Below are 16,260 nucleotides of genomic sequence, written 5' to 3'. Positions count from 1 at the left end.
CATATCTAACTGGCTTGTAAGAGCCTCTTCCTCTTATTTTATTTTTCTGTGATTTTGTTATTGTCACTTTTAAGTACCTAATTTAAAAGGTCAAATATTGTAGAAAGTGTACAGCGAAACAACAGAAAGCATTCCCATGGCACCCTCACCCCATATTTCCCTGCCCGCTTCTAAGAGGCAACGACTTCTCATCCTCTTTTGTTTCTTTTGAAATTTACTTCCGTATTTCCAAATTATATGCTTTTGTGAACTCATCAGTCTTAGGTGTTACCAGCTACTGAATGTGAAAGATGAGGACTCTAGGTGCCTTACCAGCCCAGTTTTCTCTTTTCTCTCCTGCTGTCTCCTCAGAAGGAATCCTTCGATTGCCTGCCTGGGGCTGTCACTTAACCTCACCTTCCTCATGGAACCCCCCTTTCTCATCCATGCTCCAGGCCCACCAGCCCAGAGACCGCTGGTTCAGGCTTTCCAGGGTAACTGCAGCCTTTCCAGAGTAACCCTGCGGTCTTCAGCCAGGCCGGAGAAGGGTCATGGGCCTGGAATAACATACCTTGTTTATTTAGTGCATGCCAGGTTCTAATCACACTGGATGTATGAGCTGATTTTTATATAACCTTTCAGGTAGTCCATCTCTCGCCTTCAGTACTGGCACCTCTGATTTGTGAGATGGGGATGTTCCTGTGCTTCCCTTTAGTTCAGGTTCATGTTTGCTCAGGTCTGCTACATCCATGAGAAGGTATCTGCCTCTTTCCAACATTGCACTGCTGCCATCTCCTCTCCTCCTGTATCCTTGTGAGTTTACTTTACTCTTTTAGTGAGGTTCCAGGAAGGAGGAGGTTTTCTGTGCTCAACCTGCCAAGCCCATCAATGGAGGAATCACCCCTGTTCCTTCAAGATCTGTGATTCCCCAAATGTTTTTCCTTATACCTTCTTCCCATCTCACTCCGAAGTGTATAATAACATCCACAGGTTTGTTCAAGAGACCGAATGTCTACCATGTGTAGAAATAGCCGAGACTTGAACTGTGGTCAAGCTATAATCCCTGACTACTGTGCAGGAGGTTTCAGTCTGGAGCAAGCACAGTGAGAAAGTCTAGCCACACAGTGGTGCCAGGGATGTACAGAGGAAGGGCTCCTTCCCAAACTGGAGCACGAGGGAAGGCTGCCCAGAGGGAGAGGTGTCTAAGCAGAGACCTTAAGAGTGGGAATTGGTCCAACCAAAAGCATCTATGCCGATAAAACCATATGGAGAAGAGCCAGAGACAGCCACAAAACCAGGGCATCCAACCCAACCCCTCACATCCCCCCATCCCTGCTCGGAAGGATTCTGTAGGGCTGTTGCTTTCATTGATATGCCCTGAGTGTGAGGAAGGCAGGACTCACCAAAGACTTAAATGGTCTTCTACCTATAGGAAACGGGGGTGGGAGATGTATGGGGGCTTTATTTTGTGGTCAGGGGCCATGGTCTGAGGTTCATTTTCCATCCCTTTCCCCAAGTTTCTGAAGTCACTTTGTTCGAATTCTTTGCTTCTCAAGCTGTAGCCCAGAACAGGAGGGGCACAGACGATCCTATTCAAAGCCTAGGATACCAAAGAATTTAAAACTTCCAAGAAGAAATTAAATGGATTCAATCTTGTATGTTTATTGAATAAATCAATCCTAGGTAAAGAGAAAAAAGAACTAGGTTTGAGGACAGAGGTGGGGGAAGTGAGGGAAGTCCCTGGGTCCTGAGTGTAGGGGTGGGGTCACTTGTAAAACTCATGCTCCTGTTCATCCTTCTTGATGACTGTCTTGTAAGCTTTCTCGAAGTCCTTTGCCAGAACAATGTAACGGTTCTCTCGGACAGCCAACATTCCACTCTGTTAAAGGATGAGAGTTAAAATCTGCCCCCGGCACCCCCCACCGCTAGTGAGGGTGAAGAAAGAGACAGACAGGGCCCAATACCACAGGGAGGCAATGACGGATGGAAGGATTGCAGTAGTGCTCTCAAAGAGGAAGGGTCTTCACTCACCTCCTGACAGATGGAATTGATATCCGCTCCTGAAATCTTATCTGGTCGGGCCACATCTGCGGTCGGCGAGTTAAGGAAACCATTCCCGGCATGATGGGGTGAATGCCTGGAGCTGGAAGTCATCCTTGGGCCGTCTTTGTCACCATTCCCCTCCCTGGACTTTGGTGTCCCGCCTCCACAATGTGGGTCATGGTGATGGAAGAGGTGAAGAGCCAATCCCCATTCCCAAATGTGACCCTCCCCTCACTTCTAGAGCAGGATACAATCTTCCAAGTCAACCTCCTCAGAGAGATTCATCTTGCTGGTGATAGTGGAGAAAATCAGTCTCTTCTGGCGGCGGTCAGGGAGTGGAAATTCAATTTTACGGTCCAGACGTCCTGGCCGCAGCAGGGCAGGATCTAGGGTGTCTGCTCTGTTCGTTGCCATGATCACCTGGCATTGGGGACAGGGTGGCTCAGACCTCTGTCCCTACTATATCCTCCTTCCCACCTTATACCTGCCCCCTCACATGCCAGCCCCACCTTCCCAATTCCCATACCACACCTGCCCATCACAAACCCCGAACCTTGACATTGACATTCTGGTCGAATCCATCCATTTGATTTAGCAACTCCAGCAGGATTCTTTGAACCTCTCTGTCAGCTGGAGTATGCAACATAGTCAGTCCAAGGTATTATGTACGACAGGCCTGCCCAAGACCCCAGTCCCTGTTTGGGCACCACTTACCCCCTGTCTGGGCATCAAATCTCTTGGTGGCTATGGCATCGATCTCATCTATGAAGATGATGGCAGGTGCATTCTCCTTGGCCAGACGGAACACATCCCGGACCATGCGGGGGCCCTCACCCAGGTACTTCTGTACAAACTCCGAGCCCACCACCCGGATAAACGCAGCTGATGGCAAGATGACATTAAGGGTTAGACTCCTGTAGGGCCCCTTCTGCTGTAACTGAAACTAGGAATTCCCTGAGGACATCCCTTCCTTTGAATGCCCACTCCAAGTAGCCAGGTCATTCTCTAATACCCTGGACTGACTCTAGATACAGCATTGAGGACCAGCCATCTGCTCGCATCCTACAGCAACCCAGCAAAACAAATCACGAACCCTATCCCACAGATGGGTCTTTAACAATCAGGACATTTAGGAAAAATGCGTATGTGCTTCAACATGCCTGTACAGAGAAGAGCTAGAGACATTCATGGAGTCCAGATACAGAAAACCTCTGGATTTCCAGGCACTTGAAAAATTAATAAGAAAATAGGTTGCCATATATAAAGGCATCATATTACCTCACCAGGGCTCCAACTTCCCCTTTGCTATAAGGGCCTGCTTCTGAATATCTTGCAACAATCAGGGACCACAAGCACATCTGACATAACTGACAACTGGTAATGTGGATGAAGACAGGTACTGGTTCCCTCCTTTTTGGCTTATTTCTTAAAGTGTAACATGTAAAGTTGTAGCTATTATTCTCTATCCCCTTATTCTGCGTAGCTGTTCTCTTCATGAATTCAGCACTGTGTGACATATAATATATTCACTTATCTGTTCAAGAGCTTCCCCAGCTAAGATACCACCCCCGTGACTCCATGAGGAATGGAGACTTGTTCTGCTCACTGTCATGTCTTAGGCATTCGGTATATATTAACCTAATGGCTATGTTCCAAGTGTTTAGTTCTCTTTCCTCAGCCATGCTGGGAGCTTCTCCAAGGCCGGGGACCAGGGGACAATTCTGGTTCATTGTATCTCAGCACAGGGCCTGGGGGAGCAGAAGTCTAATGAGCTGCTAAGCAAATGAATAATAATGACAATGGCTAACATTCACTGTCTATTTACTATGTGTCAGGTATACTCCTAAAAGCTTTATATTGAGTTAATCCTCTGAACCCAGAAATATAGGAAACAGAAATCACAGAGAGGCTAACTTACTGAGTAGTCACATAAACTAACTTACATAAGAGTACTAACTTACATAAATGGTCATAGGGGAGCCAGATTTTAAACCTGGCAGTCTGGTCCAGAAAACCCACTGCTAAACCACTGCCTTCTACTCCCTGCCTCACATGTATTAAGATTTTAAGATGGGCTGAGCCTTGGCTTTATGCTTTATAAATAGTAATACATTGACTTCCTGACATTTTGACTGGAACCTACCAGAATACTTTTATAAACAACCACAATATATAGGTGTGTGAAGCAATCAAGACAGCATGACATCTCACTACGTGGGATGGACTCTTACATCTTCTCTTTCGTTATTTAAAATGCTGGTTGTGGTGTTGTTCTATCTCTGACCCCTTCCCCAAATGCTGCATCATGATGCAGCAAAGTGCGTTGCCCCGCCCTGGCAAATACCTAAGGCTCCACCCCCTACAACATACAAATAGGGCCCAAATGAAAAAAATATATCAAAACTCCAGAAAAAGAACTGAGCAATGAGGAGATCGCCAACCATTCAGATACAGAGTTCAAAACACTGGTAATCAGGATACTCACAGAAATGATGGGAGTATGGTTGCAAAATAGAGGAAAAAGTGAAGGTTATACGAGGTGAAATAAAGAAAATATACAAGGAACCAATAGTGAAGGGAAGGAAACAGGGACTCAAATCAACAATTTGGAGCAGAAGGAAGAAAGAAACATTCAACTGGAACAGAATGAAGAAACAAGAATTCAAAAAAATGAGGACAGGCTTAGGAACCTCCTGGACAATTTTATATGTTCCAATATCCAAATCATAGGTATGCCAGAAGGAGAAGAGGAAGAGCAAGAAATAGAAAACATATTTGAAAATATAATGAAGGAGAACTTCCCCCAATCTGGCCAAGGAAATAGATTTCCAGGAAGTCCAGGAAGCCCAGAGACTCCCAAAGAAGTTGGATCCAAGGAGAAACACACCAAGACACATCATAATTACATTACCCAAGATCAAAGATAGGAGAGAATCTTAAAAGTAGCAAGAGAAAAGGCGATAGTTACCTACAAAGGAGTGCCCATAAGACTATCAGCTGATTCCTCAAAAGAAATCTTACAGACAACAAGGGGCTGGAAAGAAGTATTTGAAGTCATGGAAAGCAAGTACCTACATCCAAGATTACTCTATCCAGCAAAGCTTTCATTTAGAATGGAAGGGCAGATAAAGTGCTTCCCAGATTAAATCAAGTTAAAGATGTTCATCATCACCAAGCCCTTATTATATGAAATGTTGAAGGAACTTATCTAAGAAAAAGAGAAAGATCAAAACTATGAACAGCAAAATGACAATAAATTCACAACTATCAACAACTGAACCTAAAAAAATGAACTAAGCAAACAACTAGAACAGGAACAGAATCACAGAAATGGAGATCACATGGACAGTTATGAGTGGGGAGGGGGAGGGAAGAATGGGGGAAAAGGTAGAGTGAATAAGAAGAATAACTGGTAGACACAAAATAGATCGGGAGGTTAGGAATAGTATAGGAAATGGAGAAGCCAAAGAATTTCTATGTATGACCCATGGACATGAACTAAGCAGGGGTGGGGGTGCGGATGCTGGAGGGAGGAGGGGTGCAGGGTGGAGGAGGATAAAGGGGAGAAAAAAATGGGACAACTATAATAATATAATCAATAAAATATACTAAAAAAACATAAAATAATAAAATGCTGGTTACAACCCCTGAACTGGAATTCCTAATTACTAATGGGTCACAACCCACTGTAGTAAAACACTGAACTATTTTGTTAATTCTCACAATCATCCTGTGAAGTGAGTCTTCTATGAGATAAGGAAATTGAGACATGAAGTAAAGCCACCTATCCAAGACTACACAGCCAATGCGTAAGAGGCAAAATGGGGCTTTTGACCCCAGAGCCAGTGTTCTTAATCACCGTGCTGTGCCACTTCCTGGGGAGGGTGAGAGAGCAGGGAGCAAGGTTGGAAAAGCGCAGGCCAGAGACTGAGTGGCTCACCAGTGGTGTGATGAGCCACGGCCTTTGCCAACATGGTCTTCCCACAGCCAGGCGGGCCGTACATGAGGACGCCTCGGGGAGGATCGATGCCTATCTGAAATGCAGAAGTAGAGAAAGAAGGATGAGCCAGGGAGCCCTGTCACCAACCCAAAACTCAGCAGGGCCCTTCCCTTCACTGCCACTGCAACTCCTCACCTGCTTGTAGAGCTCAAAGTGTGTAAGCGGGAGCTCCACAGCCTCCCGCACCTCCTGCTTCTGGATGTCCATGCCACCAATGTCTGCATACATCACATCTGGCTTCTGGTCTGGTGGGAGAGCAGAGCTGGGACTCCCAGCCTAGCCCACCGGGTCCTCTCAGGCCCCTCTGGCCCCAGGCTTCCCCCTCACCTGAAGTGAGCATCATAATACTGCTGTCTGCTTCAGGAGGCAGCACATCCACCAGTGCATTGCTGTGCTTGTGGAGGGCCACGGAGGCATTGGGCTTGAGCAGCTCCCGGTCGATGGTGCTCAGGATGCGCACATAGTAGTTGGAGCCTTTGCGAAGGGGAAAGAAAGGGAGAGGGGAAAATGAGAAGCGGTAGAACTGTCCTCTCCCTGTGACCTCACAGTTGTGCCCTCCAGGCCACCATTATCTCTCACTCAAACCCACAATCCTCTAGCCGGCCCCACCTCACCTCTAGCGGGCCTTCTTATCTGTCCCTCATGTTCACACACACACCCCGGGGTCCAGCAGCCTCCTGGAAGGCTTCCACCTGACTTTCCCCTGGCTATCTCTCAGCAATGTGTCCCTACATGTTCTCCGTATTTTCCCCCAAATTATGCTGCTCCTCCTGGATCTGTCTCAGGCAGGCCCATGGTCCCTAGTCACTAGCAAGAGTCCCAAGCCTCATCCTGGACTTCTCTCCTCTTCCCTTCACAGTTCTTCAGTCACTACGACCCATTCGTCACTATGACCTTCCACCCAGCCTCATGAGTGTCACTCCAACCAATCTCTCCGCCCCTCTCCCGGGGTCCTGCCCTGCTTCAGGTCCTACCATCTAGGTCTCTGCACCAACTCTCTCCTGCTCGCTCAGACCTGTCTCACCTCTCCAACCCACTCTCTGCGTTTATGCTTGTGACACACACGTCTTCTTCCAGTCTCAGTCCCTCTCCTGACCTTCAGACTTGGCCATCCAGTAGCCTCCCAGACACCTCCCTGTGATGTCCTAGACTGCCCTCACTGCCTCCTTGTAAATCTACTCCTCTGACCATGTTGCCACCTCAGGGATAGCCCCACTGTCCCCCTGTGTCCTACAGGTCAAAGATACAGGCCTCATTCTGGATCTCTCTCTCCCTTCACTACCTCACGGACAGCGCATCAGTCCAATTCTAGGCCCAGTCACACACTCTGCCCTACAGCCTTTACCAGAACATGGCTTGGTCCAGAGGAGCACAGGCCAGAAGCAGGAAAGACAGATAAGATAGGAGACAATGACCCTCATGAAGGCAGAGCCTGGACCCATGTTAATAACAGCAGCTACCATACGCCAAGTCCTTACCCGAGCCCGATCTCCTAACAGTCCTCATAGTTTCAAAGTGCAGGTCCCAACCCAGAAGTAGTCATGGAATCAATTTAGAGAGTCATGACCAAAACAAGGTTTAAAATAAAAGACAAGAACGGAATGAAAAAGCAATTAAGAGTACGTCACACATTGTAAGGCTAAATAACATTTGGTCAGACTATTACTACATAAATTATACACACACACACACATGCACAGAGGGAGAGAGAGAATGTAAAATATATTTCCACTTGTGCATCAGACTCAAAATACTTGGAAAAACACCACTACACTGTCTTGCCTTGTGTGCCTCACAAGACCCCAGCACAGTTCCTGGCACATGCCAGGAAACATTTGGGTTGTTCAATGAACAGATGAGTAAATGAGGTGCTCCCCACGCCCCCCACACACACCTGTGGTGGAGCCCACAATGGCTGTATTCTGATCCACAGCCTCCAGAAACTGCCCTATAACCAGTGGGATGCTCTGGATTCGCTTCACCTCCTCCTGGGCATGGAGGAATTCCTTCTTCAGGTTCTTTTGCTCATCCTTGATGTATTCCTCCTGGACCTCCAGGAACTCCAGCTCTTGCTGCAGCTTCTGTGAGCAGAGAGGGGAGACGTACGGGATGGCTCCAGGCCTTGCTAAGCCAGGGAATAGTGGAAGGTAGTGGGAGTGTGGGATGTTGGACCCTGTGCAGGGTCTGGATTGGGGATAAATGTACCTTGTAGCGGCTGTACAGGTCCTCCAAGTCCTCAGGCTCAGGTCCCAGGAAGGACAGGCCAGTCTGGGGCCGAGACACTGACAACGCTGGGATCTCGTCCTAGACCAAGGTGGGAAATGCAGGTTGGAGGAAGAGGGTCCCCCTCATGAAAGACTCTGACTTAACCATGGAGTCACTCATCCCCTAACAGGCTCCTGCCATCCTTCAGACCCTCTAAATAGACCCTGGAAACCTTGCAGTGCCTTAATAGGACCCTGATGTCAATTAGCCTCCCAAATAGATCTTTTGCTATCATACGCCACTTGTAACATCTCCCCAATGTCACCTAACTAGGGCCTAAATGTCTCATCAACTCCATACCAGACCCCAATGCCTTCTAGCCCCCTCAGCGGGTTCCTAATGTCATATGGCTCACATATAGGCTGTTAAAGTCACCATGCCTTCAAACAGTCATGGAATTACCCAGTTACACACACCCCCAACAAAAAGATTCCTCATGTCACAGAACCCCCAATTCACATTAGGCCTTTATGTCATCCAGTTTCCCGGCTAGGCCCCAAACATTACTCGGCCAGACCAGTTATTACTTAGCCCTCCAACTCCAGCCAAGACCCGAACATCAGTCAGCAACCCAGCCCAGCCTCCGACACCATTCAGCCCCAAGGCCGAGTCCCACACATCACTCATCACCCTACCACTTCCCCACAGCCTCGTCAGGTCCCGGATGTCACTAAGCACTCCCAGAGAGACCTCTAAATCATTCAGACCCAAAGAACCTCTAACGTCACTCATTCCCCCATGCCAGCGTTCCGAGCCTTACTGCCATTCTAACACCACTCAGCTCCTCAGCCCAGGCCCTGATATTGCACAAAGCTTTCCATTGAGGGCTCCAAAATCACCCCGACCCGGACCGGATCCCTGCTGTCACTCAGCTCCCCACTCAGATCAGTCATGTCCTGTCCCCGCGAGCCAGGCCCCACCGGACCTGAGCTTTCTCCACCAGGATACCTATCTCCTCCATAGTGACCAAGCCCGCTTGTGTGTGGCCCGGCCTGCGCCAGTCACTGCTTCCGCTGCCGCCACCGGAAGGCGAGGGGCTGGGTGGATTGTGGGAAACGTAGTTTAAGACGTCGCTGAGCGAGCGGAATGGGAAGGGTAGGACACAGGGAAAGGAGGCCCTTGCCCTGGGCTCCGCCCCCAAGATATGCTCCGGAGCTCTCCCCACCTCGTACTGCGTGCGGGTGGGCCCGGCGGTGCGCCTGCGCAGTAGCGCTTGGTGGCGCCACCTCGCGCGGCAGCTTCGGTCTCGGTTTCTTCGTCAGTAGGAGGCACTACCCTGCCTCTCTTTCAGTTAAGGAGTTTATCAGAAACCTGTTAGGAAGCTTGGCGGCCAAGTGCCCTTCGCCCTTATTTAATGGCGAGGCTGGAGACGCCTGGGGCGCCTTTCATGGGAGCTCCACGTGGGCGGATTGTCCCTAGAAGTGCCCGAAAGCCCGGGCCACCCCGCAGAGTGACACCGGGCCTCAGCCCCAAATCTTGGTTAGCGTTAACAATCTAGTGGAAACCCAGGCATGTGAGGGCTGGAGAAAATAAGCAGTGGTGCCAGAAGTTGAGTCACACAGGTATTGAAGAGGAAAGAAGGAAGAAAAGGAGGAAACAACAGGCCAAAATGGAGTTGCTTTTGCTAAACCAGTGACCAAGCCAAAACTTGGCAACTAACCTAGTAATCGCAGTTTTTGCCACTCCCAGGAGTGAAATTTTAAACCAATCAGTCTGGCCGTTCCGGATCAACACTACTGAGGTAATCTGCCCGACAGGATCCACCCCCCCTCCACCCCGCCCCGCCCCTTCCTCTATGGCAGGTTGTCCAGCCTTTTGGCCTCTCTGGGCCACATATTAAATACACAAACACTAACAAAAACCGATGAGCAAAAGAAAGGTCCATGCATAATTTTCGTGATAATCTGCCACCACAGGTAAGCAAAAAAGTCCTTACATAATAACCCTAATTATGCAGTGGCTCTTTCGATAATCTTTTAAAATCATTGAGCAGGTCCCAAGTTTGTGACCATGGATATAGAAAATATACATATCTAAGTAATAAAACCTAATAATAAAACTAAGTAACGTTTTAAGTAAATTTATGATTTTGTGTTGGGCTGCATTCATACCCCGTCTAGCGGTGGGTTGGACACCCCTGCTCTAAGGGAAGGTATCCTTGCCTGAAGTAATCTACTCTTTTAACTTCTTAGTCCCACCCTCTTTCTGCCTATTAAAACCTTCCATTTTGCACAGCTCACCCGAGTGCCCTTCTACTTGCTAGATGGCACACTGCCCAATTCATAGACCAACGTTTACTTGGTTGGATTTTGTTCTTCAACACAGGGGACCTGCAGTCCTATGCCAGGCCCTGTGCTTAAGTCTTATTTGCAACAATGAATTCAATCGTGACATTATGTTTGCTCTTTTACAGAAAAGGAAACAGAGACACGAAGCCACTTGCCAGTCACAAGGGCCATATCACAGGGCCCAGATCTGTCTATCCCCAAAGCCTATGCTTCTGGCCCCAGGGATACACTGCTGCTGTCATACCAGCTACAGTCTTTGTTAACTACAGGCATATGTGGGGGATATTGCAGGTTTGGTTCCAAACCACCACAATAAAGTGAATATCAAAATAAAGAGAAGTCACATGAATTTTTTGGTTTCCCAGTTCATATAAAAGTTATATTTACACTAATCTGTAGTCTAGTAAGTGTACAGTAGTGTTATGTCTAAAATATGTATGTGAATTAACTTAAAAATATTACTAAAAATGCTAACCATCATCTGAGTCTTTGGCCAGTCCTCATCTTTTTGCTGGTGGTGGGGTCTGGCCTCTATGTTGATGGCTGATGCTGATCAGGGTGGTAGTTGCTGAAGTTTGGGGCATCTGTGGCAATTTCTTAAAATAAGTCAACAGTGCAGTTTGCCACATCAGTTGACTCTGCACAAACAATTTCTCTGTAGCATGCCATGCCATGGGATAGCATTCTACCCACAGAATTTTCAAAATTGGAGTCAATCCTCAAATCCTGCCATTGCTTTAACAACTAAATTTATGTAATATTCTAAATCCTTTGTTATCATTTCAACAATCTTCACAGCATCTTCACCAGCAGTAGACATGAGACTTCCTTTACTTGAACATTTAGAAGACATTGTAGGGTTATTAATTGGCCTAATTTCAATAATGTTGGGTCTCAGGGTATATGGAGGCCCAAGGACAGGGAGAGAGATGGGGGAACAGCTTGTCAGTGAAGCAATCACAGCACAAAACATTTATCACTTAGTTCACCATCTATATGGGTATAATTGGTGGCACCTGAAGACAATTACAATACTAAAGTCCAAAATCACTGATGACAGCACTGGTTGGGTCACTCAGCTGGTTGGAGCATCATCCTGTACACCCAAGGGTTTCAGGTTCCATCCCCTTTTGGGGTGCGTGCAGGAGGCAACCAGTTGATATTTCTCTCTCATATCAATGCTTCTCTCTCTCCCTTCCTTTCTCCCTGAAATCAATAAACATGTCCTCAGGTGAGGATTAAAAAAAGTCACTGATTACAGATCACCATAACAAATATAATAGTAATGAAAAAGTTTAAAATATTGAGAGAATTACCAAAATGTGAGACGTGGAGTGAGCAAATGCTATTGGAAAAATGGTACCAATTGACTTGGTCCACGAAGGGTTGCCGCAATCCTTAAAAAAGCAGTATTTGTGAAACACAGTAAAACAAAGCTCAATAAAATGAAGTGTACCTGTAAACTTTTTATTTAAGTATAAATACAGAGACATGCACCAATACTATTTGTTAGTTTATGGTTAAATGAATTTACACAAAATGAGCACAGCTGTACAGCCAGTACTCGAATTAAGATACCAAACATTAGCAGCTCCCAGCATCCCTGCACATGCTCTCTTTCTGCCGCCCATCCCCTCTGCAAGTTATCACTCACCTGATTACTAACAGCACAGATTACTTTTGTGTGTTTTGAACTCTCTTTGAACCCATACAGTGTAAATTGTATATGTGGCTTATTTTACTTAATGTATGTTTGCAAGATTCATGTGCTGTATAGAAATAGTTCTTTCATTTTCATTTCTGTCTGGTTTCCATTCAGAATATGCCTCAAACTGAATAGTTTCCAGTTTGGGGCTATAAGCATGCTATAAACATTCTAGTACGTTTCTTCGATGAACATATGAGTATGAGAGGATACACTCGAAAGTGGGATTGCTGGTCATAGGGCAGGTATGGGTTTAGCTTTAGTGGACAGTGTCAAACTATACTTACACTTTTATCAGTTGTCCATACATTTAATATTGTCTGTCTTTACATTTTTTTCCCATTCTTGGCAGTGTGTTATTGGTTGTCGCACCAGACACCTTTTGTGCATTTACTTTTAGCCGGGCAATTCCCAAACCATGACCTCTGAATTCTTAAAACACTCTCAGAGGGAGGTTTGCTTTTCCTCACTTTACAGATGAGGAAACTAAGGCTAAGATGGAGGAAAATCACTTCAAAAAGTCACAAAGAAAAATGGTGGCTCCTACTCAATGCCAGCCCTATGCTGGGGGAACCAAAAGATTAGTCAGATCTGGTCCCTGCCTTTATGGTTTAAGTGTTTTTATTTCCACAAAAGAGGAAAACAACAATGAAAACAAATGCTTCCTTTTTTCTTTGCTCTGACAACTCTTAGTTCTGTCTTCCAGGTTTCCACCTAACACCAAAAGACATCACAGATTTTACTTGAAGCTTAGAACCTACTACTTCAAATGGAATCCATCATTTTCCTTCCTTCCTCGTGTTCCCCATCCTCCCAGTTTCCAGGCTTCAGACTCAAACCTATGTGAGAGGTTTGCCCTTATCCCCCAAGCCCAGTCAAATCATCACTAAGTTCTTTCTTCCCCCCTTAGCAACGACTGATCAACGCGTCCCTTTGGAATTTTTATGGGAAATAATAATAAATAACCATCCCTAAACACTGACTATGTACCTGGTTCTTTACTAAGTACTTTACCTCATGACCTCATTTAATACAACAGCCTTAGGAAGTGGATAGTAAAAGTAATCACCATTTATATAGAATCCTTACTTTATGACAGGGAATCCTAACTTAATCTCAGATGCATGGGATTTGTAGTGGGATCTCTTGTCTTACTTCCTACTTTTTTAGGTCCTACATGAGAAACAAGGCTCAGAGAGAGGAAGTCACATGCCCAAGATCACAGAGCAAGTAAATGGTAGAGCTGGTATTCAAATTCAGAGCCTGAGCTCTTGATGTGATAGTTATTTGGATTTCATGATGATCATCAACAGATAAGCTAGTCATTCTCAAGGAAGTGGAGATCAAATCACTTATGGAGTCTTGTCATGCTGGACCCACCTTTACTTGCACCCAATCATTTTTACCTTCTCTCTCATCCTCCAGTTACGAACTAGCCATCTAGGTCACTTAACAAGTGGGCATTTGACTATATGGTCATTTAACCAGAGCCAGGACCAGCCAGGTTGACTAAAATTTCTCCTGGTTAAGCCCAAGGCTTTCTTCCTCTCAACTACACTGACTGCTAAAAGAAGTCCCGTGCAGCTCTTGTTTTGACTAAGGATGCTCCCAGATCTGGGTCTTCAAAGCCCTGAGTGAGGCATACAGAAGCCAGCAGACAAGTAAATTAGACAGCTGGGCTGACAGACAACCTATTCCATATCTACAGAGAGTGGCTCAACTCCAGCCATCATAGTCATACCAGTATACCAGAATATGGGCCCATTGTTGCCACATCTCATGTTCAAGAGAAGTCAAAAATCCAGATTTTCAAGTGAAATCTAATGTTGACAATAAATTCAAGTACTTATAAAACACCATGCAGACCAAACAGAATCTACCTGTGGGTTTCATACAGCAGATAGATGACCTCTGTCTCCCCAGTATTGTTATCAAAGGCCCAGGAATAAATAGTTTTACTCAGTCCCAGGGTGGAAGTGTAGGGAGGAGTCTGAGCCATTCAGAAGGTAGCAAGAGCATGAGGTAAAGGGTTAAATTCAGGGAAAAGCAAATGTAAATGTCTAACAATAGCTGATTGGGTCAATGAACTTTGAGCCACCCATCCCTTATTGACTATGACATGGTTTTAAAAAGTGATGTAGAGTGTTTAATGATATAGGCAACATATAAAAGAAGAAATAGATGACAAAACAATAAAGTATAAACACTTTGTAGAATTTTTTTTTTTTGAAGTCTCAGTTACAGGGAACTTTTAAGAATGGTACATGCTCTTTGCCCAGATTCCCCAAATGTCAATGTTTTAACACATTTACTTCATCATTCTCTTTTTTCTACATATGTATACTTGTATATATGTGTGCATGTGTGTATACATACACATACATATTACACATATATCTATCTAAATACAGGGTCTGACATACATAACACCCTTTTTCATTACCAAGTCTTTTTTTTTTAAAGATTTATTTCATTTTATTTTTTAGAGAGGGGAAGGGAGAGAGAAAGAGAGGGAGAGAAACATCAATGTGTGGTTGCCTCTCACATGCCTCCTATCAGGGACCTGGCCTGCAACCCAGGCATATGCCCTAGACTGGGAATTGAACTGGCAACCTTTGGTTCGCAAGCCAGTGCTCAACCATTGAGCCACACCATCCAGGACTTATTACAAAATCCTTTATTACAAAATCATAAGCATGTAATTCTGTAACATAACAATATCACACTCAAGCATACCATATGACATTTTACATTAAATGTTCAAATTAAAACTATAAATTGTTACACCCATATTATTACCCTACCAATCACACTCAAGCAGGCATAACTTCCACCAGACCCTGTATATATAAGAAAAAAACACTACTGGGATTTTCATTGGATTGCATTAAATCTATAAATCAAGTTGGGGAGAATGGCATCTTAACAATATTGAGTCTTCTAATCCATGAATGTGATATGTCTCTCCATTTTTTAAATTCTTTTTTTTCCAAATTATTTTATTTTATTTTTATTTAAGTATATTTTATTGATTGTTATTACAATTTTCCCAATTTTTCTCCCTTATATTCCCCCTCCACCCTCCAGCATCCCCCCCCATTTAGTTCATGTCCATGGCTTGTACATATAAGTTCTTTGCCTTCTCTGTTTCCTATACTATTCTTAATGTCCCCCCATCTATTTTATGCCTACCAATTATGCTTCTTATTCCCTGTACCTTTTCCCACATTCTTCCCCTCCCCTTCCCCACTGAAAACCCTCCATGTGATCTCCATTTCTCTGGTTCTGTTCCTGTTCTAGTTGTTTGCTTAGTTTTTGTTTTTGTTTTTTAGATCCAGTTGTTGATAGTTATGAGTTTGTTGTCATTTTACTGTTCATAGTTTTTGATCTTCTATTTCTTAGGTAAGTCCCTTTAACATTTCATATAATAAGGGCTTAGTAATGATGAACTTCTTTAACTTTACCTTATCTGGGAAGCACTTTATCTGCCCTTCTATTTGCAATGATAGCTTTGCTGGATAGAGCAATCTTGGATGTAGGTCCTTGCCTTTCATTACTTTGAATACTTCTTTCCAGCCCCTTCTTGCCTGCAAGGTTTCTTTTGAGAAATCAGCGACAGTCTTATGGGCACTCCTTTGTAGGCAACTCTCTCCTTTCCACTTGCTGCTTTTAAGATTCTCTCTTTATCTTTAATCATGTTCCCCTTTGGATTCAACTTCTTTGGGACTCTCTGGGCTTCCTGGACTTCCTGGAAGTCTATTTCCTTTGCCAGATGAGGGAAGTTCTCCTTCATTATTTGTTCAAATAAGTTTTCGATTTCTTGCTCTTCTTCTTCTTCTTCTGGCACCCATATGACTCAGATGTTATAGCACTTAAAGTTGTCCCAATGGTTCCTAAGCCTCTCCTATTTTTTTTTTAATTCTTGTTTTTTCATTCTGTTCTAGTGGGATGTTTATTTCTTCCTTATTTCTTTATTTTGT

General features: G+C 44.9%; 1 protein-coding gene across 1 annotated transcript; it reads right to left on the bottom strand.

Annotated features, from left to right (window-relative positions):
- Window positions 1–1,621: 1,621 nt before the first annotated feature.
- PSMC4 (proteasome 26S subunit, ATPase 4) lies at window positions 1,622–9,357 on the bottom strand. Its single transcript, XM_024577677.3, has 11 exons — window positions 9,213–9,357; window positions 8,228–8,326; window positions 7,917–8,103; window positions 6,350–6,496; window positions 6,158–6,267; window positions 5,963–6,056; window positions 2,737–2,904; window positions 2,576–2,652; window positions 2,274–2,442; window positions 2,011–2,066; window positions 1,622–1,858 (listed from the first exon to the last, which is right to left on the bottom strand). The coding sequence occupies exons 1-11, from the start codon at window positions 9,246–9,248 to the stop codon at window positions 1,745–1,747; spliced, it is 1,257 nt and encodes a 418-aa protein (XP_024433445.1). The 5' UTR covers window positions 9,249–9,357; the 3' UTR covers window positions 1,622–1,744.
- Between the last annotated feature and the right edge of the window lie 6,903 nt (window positions 9,358–16,260).

Source organism: Desmodus rotundus, chromosome 12 (genome assembly GCF_022682495.2).
Source record: "Desmodus rotundus isolate HL8 chromosome 12, HLdesRot8A.1, whole genome shotgun sequence".
NCBI classification, from domain to species: Eukaryota; Metazoa; Chordata; class Mammalia; order Chiroptera; family Phyllostomidae; genus Desmodus; species Desmodus rotundus.
Note: the sequence above shows the minus strand (reverse complement) of the source record. Positions and strands in the feature narration are given on the sequence as shown.